Below are 26,141 nucleotides of genomic sequence, written 5' to 3' on the forward strand. Positions count from 1 at the left end.
TGGTTTGTTTCTTACAGTGAATTGGTGCTTATACTTGATATTGCAGTATTTGCCTCTTTTAATGTTTGTGCTAGCTGTTTCTTTGGAACAAGCTTCAATGCAGGCAGCCTTATTGTGTTGTTTTTGTGCTGTTCTAGATGTTTAGTTATTCTTTGTTTCAATTCTTTTATTTCTTTATTTAGAGGGCTTTGTTCTTCCTGAGGAAGAGGTGCCTGGTTTCCAAATGAGAACAGTTGGATATCTCTGCTGGATTCCTTCACTGCCAACTCCCCCTGGCTTGCCTCTACATTCTGAATTACTTCTAGCAAGGCTTTGATTTCTTTGCCCTGTGTAAACCTTTGCAGTTAGTCCAATTCTATTTCTGTGAATACTTTATTTTGTATTATAAATCGGCATTGATCTGCTAGTCTCTGTTCTGTTATTTCTGATTCTGGATGTTGTTCTTTCCAGAACTGGTGCATTCATTTTAGATATCATCTTCTTGTTGGGCTTGATCTGTAATAACAGATCATTATTTCTTTGTTTTCAATCACTGTATTTGCGATGGGTAAACACCTTTTCTTCCAGTAGTTCTGCAGCTGCTGGCCCTGGTTGCTCAGCCAACAGTCCTGAGTCCTGTAAGCCATTTTTCACCAGATATCCAAGAATTCCAACATCTAACGAGGACCTTGTTAACCCGGGCAACATCTGAGCTGGTACGGCATACTGAAATTTATGTCTCACCATATTTTTTATGGGAGAGACACTCTTTGTCTGACATAGCTCTGGCATAGCTCTCATCTTCCTCAGAGTACACAAGCCCCACAGCCACGTCGAGGTAGTGCCTCACTGGGGGATGATGATGATGATGATTACATCTTTTATTTGATTCACAATCTGGGACTGGTAAAAACTTAACAGTTCAAGTTCTAACCAAGGATTTTAGAGCTGTTAAGATGTCTGAATATATATAGGCAGCTCCGAGTAAGGTGTTTTTATTATCTTTATTCATCATTGCACAGTCAGCCAGATGTTCAGACTGAGTTTAGCATTTCTTTGGAACAAGCTTCAATACAGGTGGCCTTATTCTTTTTGCTGTTCTAGGTACTCAGTTATTCTTTGTTTCAGTTCTTTTACTTTAGTTAGAGGGCTTTATTCTTTCTGAGGTAGAGGAGAGGGCGAGGAGGGGAGAGGAGAGGGTGGCTAGTTTCCAAATGAAAACATACATACATACATACATCTGTGTGTGTGTGTGTGTGTGTGTGTGTGTATAATATGTGTGTGTGTGTGTGTATGTGTATGTATATGTGTCTATATATGTATATATGTACTATTTTATTGTATATCTCTCATTAGCTTTGTACTGTATCTGCCTTTCCTTCAGTATCCTTCGGGTATTGACTATGCATAGGCTTCTTTTTCCAGTTAGAAACTCAATGCTCAATTGTTTTCTTTTGATACTCTGTTTTCAATCTTGTTGTTTTCAAGAGGTTTCCCTTGTTCACCTCCTTCAGCAAAGGCTGTTTTGCTTTCTTTGTGTAGTCATTTAAGTTATGTTTTTCTTCTTCTACAGTTTGTTTCACCTGTAAGAGTCCTCTGCCACCCTAAGATCTTGGCAAGTACAATGGATCAATACCACTTTTTGGATGCAGAGCATGGTGCTTTGTCACTAGTTTTCTTGTCTTTCGATCCAAGTTATCAAGTTCTAGCCGAGTCCAGTCAATTATTCCAGCTGAGTATTGTATTACAGGCACTGCCCAAGTGTTAATTGCCTTTATGATATTTCCTCCACTCAGCTTTGATCTCAAGATTTTCTGAACTCACTTTATGTATTTTGTTGAAGTAGCTCCCTTGAGTTGGTTGTGCAACAGATCAGAAGCTTCCAAAACTCCTAAATACTTGTACCCTTCTTCTGGTGTTACTGCTTTTATCAACTCTTCATTATCAAGTTTGAATCCATCATCTTTAACCATTTTTCCTGCCTTAACAGCAATTGTTGCACATTTGTCAATGCCAAATTGCATTTCAGTCTCTGCTAAACTCTTCAAGTGCTTTTTTAGCAGTGAGCTCAATTCAACTTTTTTTTTCCAAACAATTTTAAATCATCCACATATAGCAAATGGGAAATTTTCACCTCTTTTCAGTCAGTTCATAGCCACAGTTTGTTTTGTTCAAAATGCTTGTTAGTGGCACCATCAAAAGTACAAATAGCAAAGGTGACATTGAGACATCTTGGAAGATTCCTCGTTTGAAATCAACTTCACCAAGTTCTTTTCCACAGGCCATCAACTTAGTTTGCCATAACTTCATGGAGGTCTTCAGGAATTTCTGGATGTTGCTGCTAATTCCAAAAATGTCTAAGCATTTCTCAATCCAGCTGTGTGGAACAGAATCAAATGCTTTCTTATAATCAATCCAGGCCATGAACAAACTTGTTCGTCTTGTTTTTGAATTCTTCAAAACCAGTTTATCAATCATCAATTGGTCTTTGGTTCCTTTTGAATTTTTGTAGCATCTTTTCTGTTCTACAGGCAGCACATCCTTGTTTTCCAAATAGCCATAAATTTGGTTTACAATAATGCCTGTAAGTAATTTCTATGTGGTTGGCAGGCAAGTCATTGGCCTGTAATTTTCAGGTTTTATTTCCCTTTTCTACATCATTCTGAATCAAAAATGTTCTTCTGGTTGTTAGCCATTTTTCACTTTCTGGTGTTTTCAGAACCTGATTCATCTGGCTTACTAACCTTGCATGCAAACTTGTTAGTGGTTTTATCCAGATTCCATGCAGGTCATTTAAACTAGGGACACTCCAGTTCTTGACCTTCTTTACTTGTTTTTGCACAATTTCTGTTGTTATGTGAATGTCTTCCATTCTAGTCACTTCTACAGTGCTTTCATTATTACCGTATATACTTGAGTATAAGCCGAATTTTTCAGCCCACTTTTTGGGCTGAAAAATTCCACTTCGGCTTATACTCCAGTCAACAAAAAAACTTACCGAGGACTTGTGCGCGGCCGAGGCTTTGGTGCTTCCGGGATCGCCCGCACCTCTCCCAAGCCACCGCCGTCCGAGACCTGCCGAAGTTTGGGGAGGTTTGGGGAGGTGCGCGCGCACCTCCCCAAACTCCGCGCCTTGCCTGCCTGCTTCTTTCCGCAGCGGAAAGAAGCAGGCAGGCAGGGCGCGGAGGAACGGAGACTTGCCGACGTTTGGGGAGGTTTGGGCGCCTCCCCAAACCTCGGCAGGTCTCCGTTCCTCCGCGCAGACCTGCCGACGTTTGGGGAGGTTTGGGCGCCTCCCCAAACCTCCCCAAACCTCGGCAGGTCTCCGTTCCTCCTGCCGACCTTTGGGGAGGTTTGGGCGCCTCCCCAAACCTCGGCAGGTCTCCGTTCCTCCTGCCGACCTTTGGGGAGGTTTGGGCGCCTCCCCAAACCTCCCCAAACCTCGGCAGGTCTCCGTTCCTCCTGCCGACCTTTGGGGAGGTTTGGGCGCCTCCCCAAACCTCGGCAGGTCTCCGTTCCTCCGCGCAGACCTGCCGACGTTTGGGGAGGTTTGGGCGCCTCCCCAAACCTCCCCAAACCTCGGCAGGTCTCCGTTCCTGTTTGGGGAGGTTTGGGCGCCTCCCCAAACCTCCCCAAACCTCGGCAGGTCTCCGTTCTTCCTGCCGACCTTTGGGGAGGTTTGGGCGCCTCCCCAAACCTCCCCAAACCTCGGCAGGTCTCCGTTCCTGTTTGGGGAGGTTTGGGCGCCTCCCCAAACCTCGGCAGGTCTCCGTTCCTCCGCGCAGACCTGCCGACGTTTGGGGAGGTTTGGGCGCCTCCCCAAACCTCCCCAAACCTCGGCAGGTCTCCGTTCCTCCGCGCAGACCTGCCGACGTTTGGGGAGGTTTGGGCGCCTCCCCAAACCTCGGCAGGTCTCCGTTCCTGTTTGGGGAGGTTTGGGCGCCTCCCCAAACCTCCCCAAACCTCGGCAGGTCTCCGTTCTTCCTGCCGACCTTTGGGGAGGTTTGGGCGCCTCCCCAAACCTCCCCAAACCTCGGCAGGTCTCCGTTCCTGTTTGGGGAGGTTTGGGCGCCTCCCCAAACCTCCCCAAACCTCGGCAGGTCTCCGTTCCTCCGCGCAGACCTGCCGATGTTTGGGGAGGTTTGGGCGCCTCCCCAAACCTCCCCAAACCTCGGCAGGTCTCCGTTCCTGTTTGGGGAGGTTTGGGCGCCTCCCCAAACCTCGGCAGGTCTCCGTTCCTCCGCGCAGACCAGCCGACCTTTGGGGAGGTTTGGGCGCCTCCCCAAACGTCCCCAAACCTCGGCAGGTCTCCGTTCCTGTTTGGGGAGGTTTGGGCGCCTCCCCAAACCTCCCCAAACCTCGGCAGGTCTCCGTTCCTCCGCGCAGACCTGCCGACGTTTGGGGAGGTTTGGGCGCCTCCCCAAACCTCCCCAAACCTCGGCAGGTCTCCGTTCCTGTTTGGGGAGGTTTGGGCGCCTCCCCAAACCTCCCCAAACCTCGGCAGGTCTCCGTTCCTCCGCGCAGACCTGCCGACCTTTGGGGAGGTTTGGGCGCCTCCCCAAACGTCCCCAAACCTCGGCAGGTCTCCGTTCCTGTTTGGGGAGGTTTGGGCGCCTCCCCAAACCTCCCCAAACCTCGGCAGGTCTCCGTTCCTCCGCGCAGACCTGCCGACCTTTGGGGAGGTTTGGGCGCCTCCCCAAACGTCCCCAAACCTCGGCAGGTCTCCGTTCCTGTTTGGGGAAGTTTGGGCGCCTCCCCAAACCTCCCCAAACCTCGGCAGGTCTCCGTTCCTCCGCGCAGACCTGCCGACCTTTGGGGAGGTTTGGGCGCCTCCCCAAACCTCCCCAAACCTCGGCAGGTCTCCGTTCCTGTTTGGGGAGGTTTGGGCGCCTCCCCAAACCTCCCCAAACCTCGGCAGGTCTCCGTTCCTCCGCGCAGACCTGCCGACCTTTGGGGAGGTTTGGGCGCCTCCCCAAACGTCCCCAAACCTCGGCAGGTCTCCGTTCCTGTTTGGGGAGGTTTGGGCGCCTCCCCAAACCTCCCCAAACCTCGGCAGGTCTCCGTTCCTCCGCGCAGACCTGCCGACCTTTGGGGAGGTTTGGGCGCCTCCCCAAACGTCCCCAAACCTCGGCAGGTCTCCGTTCCTGTTTGGGGAAGTTTGGGCGCCTCCCCAAACCTCCCCAAACCTCGGCAGGTCTCCGTTCCTCCGCGCAGACATGCCGACCTTTGGGGAGGTTTGGGCGCCTCCCCAAACCTCCCCAAACCTCGGCAGGTCTCCGTTCCTGTTTGGGGAGGTTTGGGCGCCTCCCCAAACCTCCCCAAACCTCGGCAGGTCTCCGTTCCTCCGCGCAGACCTGCCGACCTTTGGGGAGGTTTGGGCGCCTCCCCAAACGTCCCCAAACCTCGGCAGGTCTCCGTTCCTGTTTGGGGAGGTTTGGGCGCCTCCCCAAACCTCCCCAAACCTCGGCAGGTCTCCGTTCCTCCGCGCAGACCTGCCGACCTTTGGGGAGGTTTGGGCGCCTCCCCAAACGTCCCCAAACCTCGGCAGGTCTCCGTTCCTGTTTGGGGAGGTTTGGGCGCCTCCCCAAACCTCCCCAAACCTCGGCAGGTCTCCGTTCCTCCGCGCAGACCTGCCGACCTTTGGGGAGGTTTGGGCGCCTCCCCAAACGTCCCCAAACCTCGGCAGGTCTCCGTTCCTGTTTGGGGAGGTTTGGGCGCCTCCCCAAACGTCCCCAAACCTCGGCAGGTCTCCGTTCCTCCGCGCAGACCTGCCGACGTTTGGGGAGGTTTGGGCGCCTCCCCAAACCTCCCCAAACCTCGGCAGGTCTCCGTTCCTGTTTGGGGAGGTTTGGGCGCCTCCCCAAACCTCCCCAAACCTCGGCAGGTCTCCGTTCCTCCGCGCAGACCTGCCGACCTTTGGGGAGGTTTGGGCGCCTCCCCAAACCTCCCCAAACCTCGGCAGGTCTCCGTTCTTCCTGCCGACCTTTGGGGAGGTTTGGGCACCTCCCCAAACCTCCCCAAACATCGGCAGGTCTGCGCGGAGGAACGGAGACCTGCCGAGGTTTGGGGAGGTTTGGGGAGGCGCCCAAACCTCCCCAAACAGGAACGGAGACCTGCCGAGGTTTGGGGAGGTTTGGGGAGGCGCCCAAACCTCCCCAAAGGTCGGCAGGTCTGCGCGGAGGAACGGAGACCTGCCGAGGTTTGGGGAGGCGCCCAAACCTCCCCAAAGGTCGGCAGGAAGAACGGAGACCTGCCGAGGTTTGGGGAGGTTTGGGGAGGCGCCCAAACCTCCCCAAAGGTCGGCAGGAGGAACGGAGACCTGCCGAGGTTTGGGGAGGTTTGGGGAGGCGCCCAAACCTCCCCAAAGGTCGGCAGGAGGAACGGAGACCTGCCGACGTTTGGGGAGGTTTGGGGAGGCGCCCAAACCTCCCCAAAGGTCGGCAGGAGGAACGGAGACCTGCCGACGAGCCGCGGCCACACAGGGTATTCCTGTGTATTCAGGCTTGCAAAATGGCGGATCGAGCCTCTGCTGGCGGCAGAGGCTTGCAGAACGGCGGATCGGCTTATACTCGAGTCAATAACTTTTTCCAGTTTTTGGGGGTGAAATTGGGGGTCTCGGCTTATACTCGAGTCGGCTTATACTCAAGTATATACGGTATTTAAGATTTAATCGTAAAAACGTAACAGTTCAAGTTCTAACCAAGGACCTAAGAACTATTATAATAGCAGATTACTACTACTACTACCACTACTATTATTATTATTCACACAGCCAGCCAGATGTTCAGACTGGATTTGGCATTTTTGTCTTATCTATTGAGCCCTTACCAAGGAGCTGCGATAGGCAGATCTGGATGTTTGATGGTGTTACAGATATCATCACAGGATGGAAGCTGTTCCCAGTAAATCTGCCTTTTGCAATTGACTGATGGTGAATTTGTCAATGCCAGTGGTGCTCCTTTTTTTGGGATTACACACAAGGTGCCTATTACTATTGGTTGAGATTTGAACAGTTTGACACAATGGTCAGATATGGGAGATTTCATGCTATACCCTACAATGAGCGTCTCTGCATTTGCGGAGTGGTAGAGGTAGAAGACCTGGCTCACATCCTATTTGATTGTTGCCTGTATAAGAGGGTGACAGACAGGTATCTTGGTCTATATGCCAAATGAATGACTGGGATCCCCATATCAAAACAACTTACCTTATGCCCAGCCAGAACTTGAAAATAACATTTAACGCAGCACAGTACTTAAACAAAATGGTTCGGTTGAGATCTGCGTATGTGGGGCTGCTTGGGGTAGATTGCAAGGGCGACTCCAAAATATAATTTTATCATATTTTATCTATATCTTAAATTATTGTACACTATTATAATTTCATTTTAGATTGTACTTTATTCCCATTTCATTTTAAATGGTATTTTATTCTAATTCCATTTTAAATTGTATTTTATCAAATTCCATTTTAAATTGCTTTTATCAAATTTTAGTAATAATTTCTTGCTGGATCTTTGCACTTTGATATGGCCAAAGGGCTAATCAATAAAAACTTCTTCTTCTTCTTCTTCTTCTTCTTCTTCTTCTTCTTCTTCTTCTTCTTCTTCTTCTTCTTCTTCTTCTTCTTCTTCTTCTTCTTCTTCTTCTTCTTATTATTATTATTATTATTATTATTATTATTATTATTATTATTATTATTATTATTATTGGACGCGGTGGCTCAGTGGGTTAGGACGCTGAGCTTGTCGATCAGAAGGTCGGCAGTTTGGCGGGTCAAATCCTGAGTGCTGCGTAACAGAGTGAGCGCCTGTTACTCGTCCCAGCTTCTGCCAACCTAGCAGTTCGAAAGCATGTAAAAATGCAAGTAGAAAAATAGGTACCACTACGGTGGGAAGGTAACAGCGTTCCGTGCGCCTTTGGCGTCTAGTCATGCCGGCCACATGACCACGGAGACGTCCTCGGACAAGCGCTGGCTCTTCGGCTTTGAAACGGAGATGAGCACCGGCCCCTAGAGTCGGAAACGACTAGCACACATGTGCGGGGAACCTTTACCTTTTTACTATTATTATTATTATTATTATTATTATTATTATTATTATTATTATTATTGCTACTGCTACTGCTACTACTGCTACTACTGCTACTACTGCTACTGGTAGTACCCTTGCTTGCCTTTGCCACAGTCATTCTATTTCTATTTGTAGGTCTTTGTATTTTGTTATCTTCTCTATTTCTTTCTCTTCTATTCTGCTGTCTCCAGGCACTGCCACATCCACTATCCAGTCTTCTTTTATCTTTCTTATCAACAATTGTTAAGTCTGGGTGTTACGTGGCATGTGCCTGTCTGAATTCTAAAGTCCCAGAACAATTTAACTTCTTCGTTTTCTATGACGTTCTCTATTTTATGGTCCCACCAGTTCTGGCTTGCAGACAAATTTTTACATTTCTTGCAGATCTTCCAATGCACCATTGTTGGTACTTTGTCATGCCGCTGCTTATAGTCAGTCTGGGCAATCTTCTTGCAGTAGCTTACCACTGTTTCTTTAAGCTTCTTTGCATAGGCAGCACTTACTGTCTGTTGCTATCTTCTCAGTTCTGGCTTTATATGAATTTGTCCTTAAGGCTTGGTCTTATACCGCTAGAATTAGTCCCTCAATCTTTTTCTTCAGTTTTCTTACTCATAGCCATTGCCATGTTTTCTTGTTATCTGCTTTCCCTGCTGCTTTTTTAATGTACTGGCATTGTGGTGCTTTGTCTTCCCATGCCTCTATTCTGTTTTTCATTTGGTCTTTCTTGTAGGCCAGTTTGGTCTCTCCAGTAGTCAGTAAGCCTTCCTGGTGTACTAATTTCAGTGCATCTTCTTCATTGTCCTTCAGATATTCTTCCAAAGCCATTTTTTCTTCCTCAACCATCTGATATACTTTCAACATTCCATAACCAACCTATTTGCCTTGGTGGATAAAGTCTGTCAATGTCACTGTGAGGATGAAGGGCATGATTTGTTGCCATAATTTTTCTGGTCTTCCTATCCATTGCTTTTAGTTCTGCTTGAGTCCAGTCCACTATTCCAGCTGTGTATGTAATGACTGGAATTGCCCAGGTGTTGATTGCCTTCACAGTATTTCCTCCATTGAATTTGGACTTAAAGATCTTCTTCACTCTCTTGATGTATTCATCTCTAACCTTCTCTTGACTTCAGTGTGCTAGATGTTGTCAGCTTGAAGGATATCCAGGTATTTGTAATAATCTTCCTCATCCAGACTTTTAAAGTTATTTTCATGAGGCATCTTGATTGCTTCAGTTTTCACTATTTTTTCTTGATAGTGAGTGTGGCACAATTGTCCAAACCAAACTATATTGCAATATCTTTCTTCTCTATGTATACAGACAGTGTTCAGCAGCGATTCTATTTCAGATGGTGTTTTTCAATACAGCTTCAGATCATCCATGTAAAGGAGGTGGGATAGTCTGGCAGATGTTTTTGATGTTTGATAGTCATGTCCTGAGTTATTCAGTATTGTTGACAGAGGAAACAGTGCAATGATAAATAGTAGTGGTGACAGGGAATCTCCTTGGAATATTCCTGTCTTGATATTAACCTCTCCCAATCTCTCACCATTGACATGAAACTGTATCTTCCATTGTGCCATCGATCTTTGCACAAAGCTTCTGATGTTTCTACTGACTCTTGTTATTTCTAGGCACTTGATTATCCGGTCACATGGCAGAGAGTCGAATGCCTTTTTGTAGTCAATTCATGCTACATTCACGTTGATCTTCCTTCTCTTGCAGTTTTCCAAACTCATTTGTCAGGAGTTGATCTTTTGTTCCTCTTCTATTGGGGTGGTTTCCTTTCTGCTCAGGTGGAAAAAGATTGTTTTCAGTTAAATGGTATTAGACTGCATCAGCTACCACACTAGTTAGCAATTTGAAAGTTGTTGGTAAGCAAGTAATTTTCCCAGACATTAGCCACTCTTCAAGTGGTATTTCTTGATTAGGTATTCTTTGGTCTTCTTGTTCTTCAGCTTCTCTTCTTTCATCTGTTTTAGTGTGCTTGCATCTGATCTCAACTCGCTATGGTTTGTTGATTACGTATCTGTTGAATGTCCTCATTTCACCATCAGTTCCATCAGAAATGCCCAAGACGTTCCATAGATCCTGAGCAAGTAATGGACACAATTAATACAGGTAGTCCTTGACTTACAATTATTCCTTTAGTGGCTATTCAAAATTATAGTGACACTGAAAAATGTGACTTACAACTAGCCCTCACACTTACAACTAATGTGCATCTGCACAGTCATGTGATCAGAATTTGGTTGCTTGGCATCCAGTGTCTATTTAAAATGGTTGCAACATCTTGGGATTATGTGATTGTCATTTACAACTTTTACAAGAAAAGTCAATGGGAAAAGCTGTACTCACTTAAAAACCGCATGATTCACTTAACAACTGCAGTGATTTGCTTAACAACCATGTCAAAAAAGGTGGTAAAATTGGGTGTGGCTCAGTTAACCACTGCCTTGCTTAATGATGTAAATTCTAATCTCAGTTGTGGTCATAAGTCAAGGATTACCTATATTCAAATCTTTTGTGTTCAGGTTGATATCTATTTATTGTTAAATTTATTTGCCATCTATCTTGCCATGGAGCTACACATTACTCGATTCAGCAGCATCAGGTGCAGGGATCAGAAAGCCTAGATATATTAACTAATCCATCTGCTCATTTGCTCACCTTTTAAGGCAAAGTTAATTTTTGTGATTTCAATTGCATGGCCTTGATCTTTTTTGAATTTATCCATAATGTGGATAATAATTTGCCTAAGAGCCTCTGAGCTCTTTTGTTTATGACATCTGATAGCTTCTGTACCTACAGTTCTGATTTCTATATGAAAACAATGTCATTGGTTTAATGCTCCATCTGTGAGTTCAATTTATACATGTCATATTGAACTCCTAAATGCCCAACCAAGGTTTTCTCCATCACCTGGTTTGTCACCACATTGGTAACAGGGTACTGGTTTTCTCACTATGTACTTCAGCCTTGCAAAGGATATTATCATTAAAGCAGTGGCTTGGATGATTGTTTAGGTACGCTGATCACCAAACTAATTTTGTGTGTTCTTGTGGACCCTGTCAAAGGCAATTCTCAAATTATTAAATACATCAGCCATTTTTTCCATAGTGTGTACACTCTTTAAATATTTGCTTGTCAATGAAAATCTGATTATGGCCTGATCTAAAATCACATTGCTTTTCCTGGGTAGGGGATTTTTGCATTGATTATAATCATGCTTTGAAAACATGCACAATGACCTTTCCGATTGGAAGGGTGATTCTGTGATAGTTTTCACATCACACCTTATCATTTTTAAACACAGGAACAACATCAGCAGGTTTCAATTAAGCAGGACCTTTTTTCCTATAATATTGAGGATAACTTGGTAATATAATTGACTGCTACAATTATCTTGCCTTGAGCACCTTCACCTTATCTTGGTTAGGACCTGTAACTTTGCCATTTTTAAATTGTTTGGTAGCTGTAATTTCTGGTTTCTTTGGTTGCCAGTTGCCAATTTCCTTGAATGACACTGATAGTTTCCAGGATCCAGGTGGTCAGTTCACCCCTAGCCCCCCCCCAAAAGTCAAGCTTGCAAGTGAAAAAAGATAGCTTAGAGAATACTCTGCTCATGTCCTTGGAGTCCATTGGGCAGAAGGACTTCCAGGTAATATAACAAGATAATGCCCACTCACGATCAAAAACTTTGGCTGTGAAGAGTCAGGTTTCTGGTAAATGTAAGCAACAAAATTATGTGAAGATTGGTCACAGTGACCTGGCAGGAAATCTTGTATTGACATTTCTCTTTTCCCATAATTTCAGTTATGTTTTTTTTAAATGTAGATATTATTATAAATTCTATTGCCTTAATTATATTTTTGAAATGTGCTAAAAGCATTAATTATGAAAAAGTGGCTTTTAGTCTCTTCTTGATGTGCCATATTAAGCAGAGTTACTTAAATATTGGCCTAAAATTGTTTATACAACAATTTTATGGAGAGAAGCAACAGTAGCTTTAATCTGCTTGAGCCCCAACTTTGCCATTTTTATGTGACTGTAAGAACTGCAACATTGTAAACAACTTAGTTTTGTTCTGACCCCTAACAAGCAAAGATTTTCTTAAACCAAACAGAATAATGGGACCTTATTTTTATTTGTAGGTGAAAAGGTAATGCAACCTTTATTACATTACTTTTCTGGTTAGATTGGTTCCCCCCCTTTCCAAATGTTTCAGTTATGAAAGTGAAACTTACTTCATTCAGTTTTTTAATGAGGGTTCCTGCCACCTGATCTAGTTAGCTGAACTGATATTCCATGTCTATCTCCACATATATGTATTTTGACCCATTTCCCCCCTGGTTGAATTTGGAGCTCTTATTCCTTCTTTTTACTATTTGAAGAAATAATTAAACAAGCTCCCTTAATACACACACACAGGAAGGGTGAACTCCCTGGGTTCAATTACTCAATAATCACTCCTTCCAGATTTTTGATAGGACAAGTTCTATTTTTTTCCAAGACTTCCATCTTGATTTGCAATGCTGGAATATGCATTGATGCTATTTGAAATATATATTCTCATGGCTGCCTAGAGTTGGCATTGGAACTCACTGCAAATGGGTCCACCATCTTCTGACCTTTTTAGTGCATGGTTGAAACAAAAATTCTTCTATATTATTCTGGGATACTAATTTCAGATATTTTTTTAAGTAAGCCAAGGTAAGCATGATATGTTGTATTCAGATAGGTAAGTTTGTCAGAGAAGCCATAAGGGGAAAACTTAGTCATAAGGGTTGCTTTCAAGCAATCCGTGTGCCTCTGTTTTCAGGGCCGGGCTGGGCCGTGGCCTATTTGGAACTGGGCTGCACGAACAGTGGGCTAACTTGCACTAGTAATGGGCTGACAGGCATGCACATGCCGTTCAATTTGCACAAGTCAAGCTGCGCATGCATGCTCACGTGGCCTGGTTCTTCTCTCCCCCTCCAGCCATGCACCAAGTCACAAAGGTTGGGGACCACAGTTCTAGTCCATAGAACCATATGGCTTCTGTGAATTAATGCTTACCAGCATTCCTAATAATATAGAATTAGGGGACAATGGAATTGGTACTCCAGCTTCTGATATATTCTTCAGATCATTTGTGTGTAGTCCACATAAACATGATAGAAATTGCTTGCTTTTCCGTGTGGTTTGAAAAGTAGTGTTTGACATTGTTGAAGGAAACTAATAATTCTTAATCTTGTACTAGCAATTTACATGGAGAGTTTGTAGTGTAGAGCTCTCGGTAATTTGAGTTAGCATATAGCTCAGAGTTTTAACTTTACTACCCCTGCTGTTTTGGTTTATTTGCAAAAACAGATAGTTGTGATTCATCTTTGGGAGGATGTTTTGCAGGAAAGTTGAGGTTTAGATAATGGTGATTTTGATGTGTTTATTTGTTCATTATATTTATTATCTGCTCTCCTGTTACACATTCACATCTTAGATGTAGTGCTGGCTTCCCAATTTGATTTTCTGTTGGGGAAGCTAGCAAGGAATCACAATCATACAACTGCGGCTTATTGTAATAATGTAATTACGAGCCAGGCACTGAGCACCTGTAACACAATCACATGCTGCAACAGTTGGAACTCTGAGGACTGGTCTTACATACCCCTTGTTCAGCACAATTGTAAGTTTGAACAGTCACTGAATGGTTATAACGTGGGGATTGCCTATAATAAGAACAAAATTAAGGAAAATAGTGACAAAATCCTGACTTTATTTTTGTTACTTTTTTCAGTTGGGTAATTTGAAGTATTAACTTAATTTGACAATCTTTTTTGTGAAGTGGAATTTCTGCAACAAACAACTGAAATTTTGAAAGAAGGTCAAACAGGGTAGATAGGTATGTTACAATCTTGGGTAGTATATGTTGGTACAGACTAAAATTTTGAGTTCTATGTACAGGATTTTATGCCTGCATGGAAGCCTTTTCCTATTGATGACAACCCTACTGTTTCTGTTGGTTTCCTAGGCAGTAAAGGTTGTAGGCTCTTCTGGAATAGAATTCTATGAGGCACGCAACTGCTGCTGAAAGTAAAGCTGGATGGAAGTACTCTATGAATATGGAAATCAGTTTTGGGATCCAGGTCATTTTCAGAAACTTAAAAAATTGTGAAAATAAAATAAGACTGGTCTGTAAAAAATATAGACTTTAATATGGTCATTAACTGCAGGTTTTCTGAAGAGACAGCAAAGATCTCTAAATTCCATCCTCATGATATAATATCATTTACCTGCCTGGGAGGAGGTAAACCAATTCTGTAGTCTCTGTTGCCACTAATCTCTTGTATTCAAGTTGGAATAGCAGATGGATGCGGGATTTGCTTTCTGTGTGGAAAAGGCCCAAGTAAGCCATAAAAATATATGCAGGTGGATAGACACGAATATATTTTTCTAATTAGCTGGTGCCTGCCAGTAAGCGAAAGTGAGTGCAGTTATAATAGTGTCCCATTTTTACAGAGGAGCTCAAGAAACCCGTATGTCTCATTGAGTTTGAGAGTTACAGGGAGAAAAACATTACGTGTTAGTTTTTGTGGTTATTTAACATGAGGAGAGGTGTTAACCTTCAAACAGTCCAGGATTTATGTTAAACATACTTAGATGGATTACTATTATGATTTCAGGGAGTTTTTCCTAATCAAGGAATCCCTCGAGAGATGGATATATTGATTGTATTGAAGAAAAGCAGGGTAACTTAAAAGATGCATCTATCATTTTAAAAAAGGACCCAATGCAGGATACTGCAGCTTGGAAATGATAACTGTTTTCTTTTTTGAAAAGCAAGTTTAGAGGCCTGACCTGGATTCTTTCAGGAAATAAGACAAGTGAAAATGTAAGCTTGAACATATGAGAAGATCTGATGTAGTTTATTGATCTATTGCAAAGAATTATATTTACTTTTTTCCTCCCCTTCCCACCCCATTGCACTAATTTTATTTTCAAAGGCTAAAAAAAGAGTGACTGAAGTTTCATGGCTGAGTGGTTCTTTGAGTCTGGTCTACTTCATAATCCATCAGGCCAAACCACTAAACCATCTGTTTGTGAGGCTCAAGTTCAATTCTGTACTCATATGCCAAACTATCCAGACTTTCCCTGCCCATGCACTCTGTCTGGGTTTTATAACTATTGCTGAACTCTCTTCAGTCCTAGGAAGTATGCATAGTGATGATTCCAGAACTTCTAATTTAGCAAATGAGATTTTACAAGGCTCTAAGGCACAAGAAGAGTTCTAAGCTGGAGCAATCTGGTCCTTATATTATATCAGCCGCTTGACAATAGTTTTGGACAGTGTAACATTGGATGCTATATTACAGACAGGAAATGCTTTACAATTGGAGTGGGCATAGGGGAGAACATTCTTGACTGTTTTCTAGTAAAGTACCTTACAAATGATGGACAAAAGCTATTTCTTCTATGCTGATTTCTGTCTCTCTGTGTATGTATAGAAATACAAAGAACAGTATTTTTCAAACTTGACAATTTTAAGATGGACTTTGACTCCCAGAATTCTCCAGACAGCATGCTGGGTAGAGAGATTCACCAACCAAAAAGTTTATTAGGAATAACCTGTGAAATAATTTATTGAATAATCTGTCAAATAATTTATTGTCTAGAACTGTGGTGTTCTAATTGCTGTTGTACGCCAATTCCTATCAACCCCAGCAGACTTCTCTCATGGATATAAAGGCAGTTACAGTCAGGCATCATTCCAAAAACCAATTTACTCACTTCTGTTGTAGAAACTGTAAGAAATCAGAAACTGGGTAGATTCATTTTTTTAAACAAATTTTATTATTTAAAACTTTGGACAAAGTGTTAACGGTCTGACATTCCTTCTTGTCTTACATCATTTTTGTGTTTTATTTACATTTTTTTGTTTTATTTTTTTATTGAAAGGTTTTACAGTACATTTTTTAAATAGGAAAAAAAACTCACTCACTCCCCCTCCCCTCCCCCCAACCCCCCTCCCCCCTCCCCGACTTCCCAGAGCTGAATACAGGGTATAAACTTACAAACATAAGCTACAATATGCTAACAACAAAAATAAAACATTAAATTCTATCGCACTTTAACTCTCCATAAACACAACTATATTACTAACAAATAACATGTAACTAATAATACATCTTATAAAACCACTACTTATTCAAATGCTAAATGAAACTTTTTAGTCCCATATTTATTATGAATATATTCGATTCATCTTCTCCATTCCACAATATATCTCTGTTGCGATTGTTCTTTCAAATATGCTGAAATCTTTGCCATTTCCGCCAAGCTAGAAACTTTCAAAGTCCACTCTTCTATAGTAGGTAGTTCCTCCTTCTTCCAATATTGCGCTACTAAAAGTCTTGCTGCCGTAATTAAATTCAACATCAATTTAGTATCTATAACAGTAAAATCTGTAATAATACCCAACAAAAACAACTGTGGAGAAAACCTTATCTTTTTCTTAAATATCTTTTGCATGTTCCACCAAATTTTAATCCAAAAAGCTTTAACTTTTTTACAAGTCCACCATATATTTATTTTATTTATTTATTTTATTTTATTACATTTATATACCGCCCTTTCCCAAAGGACTCAGGGCAGTTTACAGGGTGATTAAAACAAAAAATAGAAAAGTTAAAAACAATTTTAAAAAATTACATCCGTCCCTGAACAAATAAAACCCCAGTTAAAATTAAAATTAAAATTCTCAGCCTGGGCCAGAGAGCTCGAAGAGCCAGGTCTTCAGGTCCCGGTGGAATGAACGGAGGTCGGGGGCAGTCCTAAGCTCCACTGGCAGCTGGTTCCAAAGGGCAAGCGCACCCACTGAGAAGGCCCTATCCCTGGGTGTCGTCCGCCGGCAATCTCTTACCGGTGGCACCCTGAGAAGACCCTCCCTGTGGGAGCGCACTGGAAGAAGGGAGCTTGATGCTGGCAGCAGGTGTTCCCTCAAATATCCCAGACCCAAGCCATTTAGGGCTTTATAGGTCATCACCAGCACCTTGAATCTCACCCGGAGGGCAACCGGGAGCCAATGCAGCTCGCGGAGGAGAGGTGTTACATGGGAGTATCGGGAAACCCTCATCACAACTCGCGCGGCCGCATTCCGCACCAGCTGAAGCCTCCGAGTGGTCCTCAAGGGCAGCCCCATGTAGAGAGCGTTGCAGTAGTCTAAACAGGAGGTCACGAGCGCGTGAGTGACTGTGCGTAGGGCATCTCGGTCCAGATAGGGCCGTAACTGGCGCACCAGGCGAACCTGGGCAAAAGCCCCCCTGGCCACGGCTCCTATATGATCTTCAAAACTGAGCCGTGAATCCAGGAGGACGCCCAAGTTGCGAGCCCTATCAACGGGGGGTAACACCTCACCCCCCATCATTAATGATGGAACAAACTGGTTAACCCGAAATGCCGGTATGTACAGCCACTTGGCAGGATTGAGATGAAGCCTGTTTCTTCCCATCCAAACCCGGACCGCCTCCAGGCAACAGGACATCACGTCGAGGGCATCACTGGGTTGGTTTGGGGTGGAAAGAAAAAGTTGGGTATCATCAGCATACTGATGATACCCCACCCCGAAACCACGAATGAGCTCACCCAGCGGCTTCATATAGATGTTGAACAAGAGGGGAGAGAGGACTGACCCCTGAGGGACTCCACAAACGAGAGACCGTGGGGCGGACCTCTGCCCTCCCGTCAACACCGACTGCGAACGGCCCAGGAGATAGGAGAACCACTGTAAAACAGTGCCTCCCACACCCAGCCCCCTGAGACGCCGCAGTATGATACCACGGTCGATGATATCAAAAGCCGCTGAGAGGTCTAATAGGACTAGGACAGAGGAACATCCCCTGTTCCGAGCCCGCCAGAGATCATTCACCAGCGCGACCAATGCTGTCTCCATGCTGTACCCGGGCCTGAAGCCCGATTGATATGGGTCAAGATAATCAGTTTCCTCCAGGAACAGAGGAAGCTGATGCGCCACCACACTCTCAACAACCTTCGCCAAAAAGCGAAGGTTGGAGACCGGACGATAGTTGTTCAAAATCGCCGGGTCCAGGACAGGCTTCTTGAGAAGGGGTCTCACCACCGCCTCCTTCAAGGCGGCGGGGAATACACCCTCCCTCAAAGAAGCAGTTATTACTGCCTGGAACCAGCCTCATGTCTCCTCCCGGGCCGCATAAACCAGCCAGGAGGGGCACGGGTCCAATAAACAAGTGGTGGAGCTCAGTCTCCTCATGATCCTGTCCACGTCATGGGGGGTCACAGGATCGAACTCAGTCCAGATAACATGCTCAAGACCGCTCGATTCCTCCACGTCAGACTCTGCCCAGTCAGAGTCCAAACCGGCCCGGATCTGAGCAATTTTGTCCGCTAGATGATGACTAAACTCCTCGGCCCGCCCCTGTAAGGGCTCCTCCCTCATCTCCTGATTAAGGAGAGAGAGAGAGTCACCCTAAACAGGGTGGCCAGGCAATTATCTGCGGAGGTGATGAGGTGATCCTCCTTCATGTAGGATTCAGATTCAGTATATAGTATGTTTGTAATGATATGGGGGAATGAACTTGGGAGACAGGAGGAAGAACTGCAGACTGGAAATAATCAGATAAAAGGCAACTGAGTTCACTGGTGAAACATCTTTTAAATCCTCTTACAAAACAATTGAAAATCAAATGTCTTCTCTTTCTTCCTAAACAGGTTACAATGAAAGCCAAGCAGATTAAAGATTCAGTTTCAAGTGCTCCAGGTAATGTTTAATGTGCCTACAGTATATATCTCACAATGATTAACGAAAATATATTTATTTGCCTTTAAAGATTAGAAGCTGAACTTGTTTTTTTCTGTCTTCATTCCTTATGAATTTTCAGTTGCATGCCTCCCCCCCTTTGGGTTGTATATTAATTTGTCGGTGCAACTTTGCTGAAGAGCAAATTTAGGATGCTATAATCCACAGGCTGTATTGTGGCTCTTTGAGATAGGGCCAGATTTTGATGGCCAAATGGCCAACAGTTTGGTGGCTCCATAAGTAGAAAAGCTCATTTAGAAATAAGCATGGAGATGGAACTAGTTTGCCTTTTAGATGCTGCCTTCTGTTACGTGTTCTAGCAACAATGTGTCACCTAAAACGAACCTGAAATCTCCACTTTTCGTGGCAGTTTTGTCCTCGAAGGATGGGTTTAAAAATTTAAGAATGAGAATAGGGCAGAATATTTTGAAAGGCTCTGAAACTACCACACTTCCAAATAGAGACTTTTTAGGAAGATTATGGAGGTAAGGGTAGGGATGGGCTAATCTCCCAAATAACTCTTATTCCCATTCTTACCCTCAAAACAGCATTTAAAACTGATCCCCAAATTCTCTTGATGGCTCTGTGCAATTCTCCAAAACAAGTTGCAACACATAATCCCTCAATTGTTTCTACTTCTATGGTTAAGCATATACCATAGATATACTGAAGAACATGTTTTCAGCTAATAACTGTATCCACTGTTCTTTGAAAAATAAAATAAAACATAATGTGCCTCAATTTCTTGGCACTCTGCCCACCTATTTTGCTGTAAACTAGGAAGAGTTGGCTTCCCAAATCTGGAATAACTGGAGTTGAACTTTCCTAATCAGGAGTTTTAGGAACTATTTGTTGATGCAGTCTTGAATGTTCGTAGGTCTCAACTAATGGCAGAATAGATAAGTAAAAACATGCATTTCATTTTATAGTGTTTCATAGACCCTGAAGCTTCCTTGTCTTCGTATCAAGATTAGGAATTATTCACAGCAGTAAATAAACATATTTGGATAGAAAGAAATCAGATTCTTCTATATCTGGAAAATGATTCTTTTTCTGGTGTGATGGTTACATTTGGCCTTTGACTGGAATGCCAGATAATCCTCCCAAATCTGGTGAATTGAGGATCAAACCTTTATTTAATTTTGTTTCAGTTACATTTAAAATGAATTATAGGTAGTAACTGCTTGCCTCTTAAGTATTTAATATTTTTCATTCTATCATTTTTAATAATTCATTTTTTAAAAATACAGCTTTTAGGGAGTTGTAGAATTCTCCTCTACAGTCATGGGATAGTGGCAATCTCCAGAACTTCTTGAGTCCTACTTAAAAGACTGTAGAGGCCAGAAAGTAAATATCCATATTGGCTAGAGTAGGGGTGGACAAAAGGTGGTCCTAGGTATTACTAAGCCATTACTAAGCATACTGACTGCTTCTTTTGAAAAGAAGTAACAGGCAAAAAAGGAGCTTCTATGCATATATGCCTTCATTAAGTGGATAATGTGAAACTCTGCCTCAAATTGTCAGCAGTGTAAAGAAAACAAAAATATGTGACATCTGTTCCAGAGAACCAAAAGATGAATTAAAATAACTAAGGGTACCATTGATTAAACACCGTGGCAGTGCATTATTCTTCCATTTCAATGGGAGCACTGCAGTTCATTCATTTCTGTGTATCAGTGCATAGAGGAGTGTATATTAACAAAAGAGCCAGAATATAACGGAAGACCTCTTAACATCGTACCTAATTGATGCTATTTCTGGATTGTTTAAACTAAGTGTGACTACCATGGAAACATACAAGTAAAAATGAAAGCCTGACTTTATTAGCTTGGAATCAGACTTATGTTTGACTAAGTCTGGATTTAATCTATTATGTTTTTCAAGTCTGATTTTTGAATACAGATGTCAGATATTTCCAAGGCTGGTTCATGAAGCATACTTTAAACAAAAATCTGTTTGGAATATTGGTTCCCCTCATCTTCTCCCTTATTATCTGTTAATCTGACATGTGCTATTTTTCAATAGGTACTATTAAATTTTCAGAGTTGAAAACTTTGGCCCAAAGCTCAAAATCCAACAAGGCCAGTATTAACTTACCTGATCTTATAATAACTCAACGGGATAAAGAAGATGATGACCAGGAGGAAACAACAAAGTACAGTTATGATCCAGAAACAATAAATAAGTTCACAACAGATGAACAAGAGACTGGGTTAAATGAAGCCCGACATCGCAGGCGGAAAACAATACCAAAGGCTGATGAAACAATATTCCCAGGGACAAAAGAGACAACAGAGGACAAGTGTAGAGTGAAGCGCCAGAAGGACTTTGACACTGCAGAACAAGAGGAATATAGCGATGATGAGGCCAGAAAAAAAGAGAAGTGTCGCAGTTCAGATGACCTGTGGACTCAGAATCAACAAAAGCTTCTAGAGCTAGCTTTGCAACAGTATCCAAAGGGAACGCTGGAACGTTGGGATAAGATTGCTAAGTGTGTTCCAGGAAAAAGCAAGGTGAAGCTTTTGGGGTTGGGTAATTTTATGTTAATTTTTCTTGTAAATTTAGTTTTAGAAGATTAACGCTCTTAAATTTAATGCAGTTGACAAAATATTTTTAAAGGTAATGATAAACAAGATTTTTGCCTGTACTTACAACAAACAATAGCTTGCCTCATGTTTTCTACCACGTTTCTCTGAAAAAATAATAGAAGTAATTCAACCGTATTGACTTAATGGACAGAAAGCAATTATATACTGCATAGAACACCAAATAAATGTTGCATAATCTTATATATAGGATACCGGTGAGGCCATGAAAGCATAATGCTGGAAAATATTGATTCTATTCCTAGTCTGTCATGTAATCTGTTCCAGCAAAGTTTTAAAGGATCAGTGTTGCACAAGAGGCTTCAAATGTATGAACAGCCTTCTTGATTGTATCAAAAGGTCCATACAAAAGGAAGGAAAGCGTATTCTTCAGTTTTCAAGCTGATGCTAGAAAACTACCTGTGGGCAGTGATTAATCTCTTTCTATTTACATTTCTTGCTACTTTTACAGTAATGCAGGATTTTTCAAGGCTTGAGTTCTGTCTATATTATAGGTTGTAAATTAACAAGCAAATCCATGTTTTGTAACAAAACCTACTTCTCCAGTGTATTCTTGATAGAAAATTTATGGACACCTATGGTGGCAGATACCTTGCAATTGGTTTATGGATACTTTGCTTCCACTCATTTTTCCTAGACAAGTCAGAAAGCAGGTGAAGCAGTATATTCAATAGGAAAATAATCAAGGTGGGAAATGATGTTCTGTCTCTTTTTCTCTTCCCCCCAAACTTGCTGATAATTTAATGTTTTTAATTATCAAAGTATGACGATGAGGAAGGTGATAGAGGAACTAGAGCAAAAAGACCAGTCCAAACAACCAATTAGTTTATTAATGGAATTTTTTTTTTTAAAAAAAAAGCAAAGTAGGGAAGGTACATGACTGTAAATGTAAATTAAATCCTGTAGCAAGTAGGTGAGTGTCTTCAGGTAAGCAATCCTAACAAAACAATTTCAGAGGTTTTGTAGAGTCTCATGCATGGCTAAGGATGGAAAATTGAAGAATAAGTAAAAACCTTTGCCAGGTTTTATGTTATTCAGTAGTCTAACATTGGTGGCTTTATCACAATTAGCCAGTAAGCAGTTGTTGCTAAATGTGTTAAAGCCAGGTGACAGTTAGGAACTGATTAGTTACATTCTTGCTTGTCGCATTGTCCTGGATATATGAAAGATAATGTTGGAAAGGAGATGGCTAAAAACGAGGGTTGAAATGGTACATGTCTTGGCTATCAAGCTGAATATTTTCTAGTGAGAGATACATTATATTTAGCTATATTAGAACTATTTATTTCTGTTAGAAGTACACAAAGCAGATGGAACTTTATGCTCTGTTCAAATTATTTCCTGAACTGTAGTAGAACGGTTAACTGTTACAAGCAAAAAGCTGCTTACTGCTTGGTCAGGCTTGTGAATTTTGAAAATATTTTAATTGTATATTCTGGGCAGCAGCAGATATACTTTTCCAATGTATGTTTCTATATGCAGTGAATAATGATTTAACAATGCCTGCTGGAAAAATGGGCTTAGAATTTGAGGCTCTACAGAGGTTCCAAGATCTTGATCTGATGCTTGCAAACTTGGAGGGAGTGGATGGATTGAAGCACATGCTTGCTGAATCCCAGCAACACATTCATTGTTAATGCAAAACCCTAATGGATCTATAGACATTTCAGCTGTTGACTTTAATGGCAGTGCTCTAGAAAAAGCAAGTATGCAATGTAATGTCCTGTTTTCCAGAGCACTTGGGGAATTTTTGGCTGGGTCCAACTAGTCTGCCAATTGTAACCTTACTTGGTTATAGAAATACTGGCAATGAATCAGACTCTTACTAAGTCAGTTAGACTTCAGCAACTCATTTTTATATTGGAAAGCCTCTGAAGACAACTTGAGTCTGGAGCTGCCATGGTTTCAACAGGTTTAATAACAGATTAGTCTATTCTGAGGGCAGCATTGGTTGCTCATTCCAAGCCGAATTCTAGATGGTGGGAAATCTCTATAAAAACCCTATGTGATCTTCCCCTTTGTTATCTTTGGAGCTGTCTGATCCATATGGAATCTGCCAACTCGAATTGAACTAGCCAGGGATGCTGCAGATACTGGCCCACAAAAACATGAGTGCATAGAAGCTTACAAGGCAGCCTTCTCATTACCAGTGTTCTCATATGGAATACTTTGCCTTTTTTTCTCCACCCCGAACCAACCCAGCGATGCCCTCGCCGTGATGTCCCGTTGCCTGGAGGCGGTCCAGGTCTAGATGGGAAGAAACAGACTTCGTCTCAATCCTGCCAAGACTGAGTGGCTTTCCGTACCAGCATCTCGGGCTAACCAAACTATTCCACCTTTAATGATGGGGAGGTGAGGTGTTACCCCCCGTTGATAGGGCTCGCAACTTAGGCGTCATCCTGGACTCACGGCTCAATTTTGAAGATCATATACGAACCGTGACCAGGGGAGCTTTTGCCCAGGTTCGCCTGGTGCGCCAGTTGCGACCCTACCTGGACCGAGATGCCCTACGCAGTCACTCATGCGCTCGTGACCTCCTGTTTAGACTATTGCAATGCTCTCTACATGGGGCTGCCCTTGAGGACCATTCGGAGACTACAACTGGTGCAGAATGCAGCCGTGTGAGTTGTGATGGGGGTCTCCCGATACTCCCATGTAACACCTCTACTCCGTGAGCTGCATTGGCTTCCGGTTGCTCTCCGGGTGAGATTCAAAGTGCTGGTGATGACCTATAAAGCCCTAAATGGCTTGGGTCTGGGATATTTGAGGGAACACCTGCTGCCAGCATCAAGTTCCCTTTGTCCAGTGCGCTCGCAGAGGGAGGGTCTTCTCAGGGTGCCGGCAGTAAAAGATTGCCGGCAGATAACACCTAGGGAGAGGGCCTTTTCTGTGGGTGCGCCTGCCCTCTGGAACCAGCTGCCCGTGGAGCTCAGGACTGCCCCTGACCTACGCTCATTCCGCCGGGACCTGAAGACTTGGCTCTTTGAGCTCTCTGACCCAGGCTGAGAATTTTAACTGGGGTTTTATTTTCAGGGATAATTTAATCTTTTAATTCTCTTTTAACTTTGTATTTTATATTGATGTGATTTTAAAATGCCCTGTAAACCGCCCTGAGTCCTTCGGGAAAGGGCGGTATATAAATCTAATAAAATCTAAATCTAAAATCTAAAGTTATTTGCAGGGTCTTTGGAATGGCATATCTTCGGTAGCTCAGTAGTGGAGGAAGATACACTTCTGTCTGTAACTTTATTATAATACTTTAATATTGGAAGCTGCCTAGTGTTCAGTGAATGTAGATAGTCCTCAAGATATAGCTGTAATGGAGCCTGTCCATTATGGCTTCTTGTTGTGATGGCCATTAAATGGAGTACCTCACTTGATCCTCCCACCCTGAGACTCTCCATTCTCTGCTTCCTGCCCCTTGGATCTCCACAGGCCTCTCCCCATGCCCATCAGGTCTCTCCAAGCCTTAGGCCTGATTCCCACCCTACTATGCCAAACACCACCACCTTCACCTTTTGATGAGCTCCAAAGCCTTCCAGAATGCTGGAATAGATTGCTTCCTTGCATGGCCATGTGATGTGATTCCAGAAGTGGCAGCAATATTTACAATACCAGAATGCAATTTGGCCACTGGAAATAGGGTTCTGCTTCCAGAATGGTGCCATAGGGCCATGGGACAAATCACTGTTTTGCTGCCCTAACATGGTTTGCACAGCTCTGCAGGAATTTTCTGTAGCTTTCAGAAATTTTCCAGTGCTGTGCAACTTCAATAAGGCAGCAAAATGGAACAATTTATTTCATGTGCCATTTTGTTCCCACCCACAAGTGGACAGAAGCAAAATGCTGGCCACTTCCAGGTTGCCAGCATGTGGCCCAGAGAGGAGCACACCAAGCAGCCAAGGGACAAAGTAACTTGTTTCAACACTATGAAAGAGGCTTCAGAACTCTTCAAAAAGTGAGGAGTGTAAGGAGCTGGGTAGGGTGGAAATCAAAGGTCAACGGGGAACAGTTGGGGGAAGAAATGTTTAGAGACCCAGTGTAGGCAGGAGTAAGATAAGGAGTACTGCAGCATCCCTGCAGTTAGTTGTAAGGGTGAATGAAGGTGGGGACACTTTAGCAACTATAACATCAGGCAGAGCATAAGTAGCTTTCGGTGTGGGGGGAAGATAACATAACTTCAAACAGCTGTTAGGTGACTTGATTGTTACTTGAGGACTAGCTGTATACGTAACATACCGATTGTGGTAATAATAAATACTACTTAATTCCCCCCCCCCCCCCAAATAAACTCAGAAAATGTTTTCCCTTTCTCTCCTGCCTGGTGTAAATTGTCTATAATACTTTTAAAAAATGAATATTACAATTAATACTCCATGTTTTCTTCTTTTTCTACAGGAAGAATGTATGACTAGATACAAGCTGTTGGTTGAACTTATACAAAAGAAAAAAATGGTCAAAAGCTGAATATTTTGAAGAATCTTATTCATCAAAATGAGATACATTAAACATCGTATGCAGTGACTTGTATTTTTGTATCTCAGTATTTCAGTATGTCATGTGCCTTAGTAAAAATCTGTAAATTTTACACCTTCAATTTGAAATACGTGTTAATAGAATCAATGTATTTTTGTACAGGAGGGTTTTTTGTCACTAGTACTATAAAAAATTATGTCA

General features: G+C 42.9%; 1 protein-coding gene across 1 annotated transcript in view; it reads left to right on the forward strand.

Moving 5' to 3' along the window:
• Positions 1-26,096, forward strand: part of DNAJC1 (DnaJ heat shock protein family (Hsp40) member C1) — a 154,280-nt gene extending 128,184 nt beyond the window's left edge. The window contains exons 10-12 of the mRNA XM_081345215.1: positions 18,771-18,819; positions 20,884-21,371; positions 25,863-26,096. Coding sequence (XP_081201341.1) covers positions 18,771-18,819; positions 20,884-21,371; positions 25,863-25,931 — 606 coding nt within the window. The 3' untranslated portion in view covers positions 25,932-26,096. The remainder of the gene's footprint in view (positions 1-18,770; positions 18,820-20,883; positions 21,372-25,862) is intronic.
• The last annotated feature ends 45 nt before the right edge of the window (positions 26,097-26,141 follow it).

Source organism: Vipera berus (genome assembly GCF_964194415.1).
Source record: "Vipera berus genome assembly, chromosome: Z".
In the NCBI taxonomy this organism is placed as follows: domain Eukaryota; kingdom Metazoa; phylum Chordata; class Lepidosauria; order Squamata; family Viperidae; genus Vipera; species Vipera berus.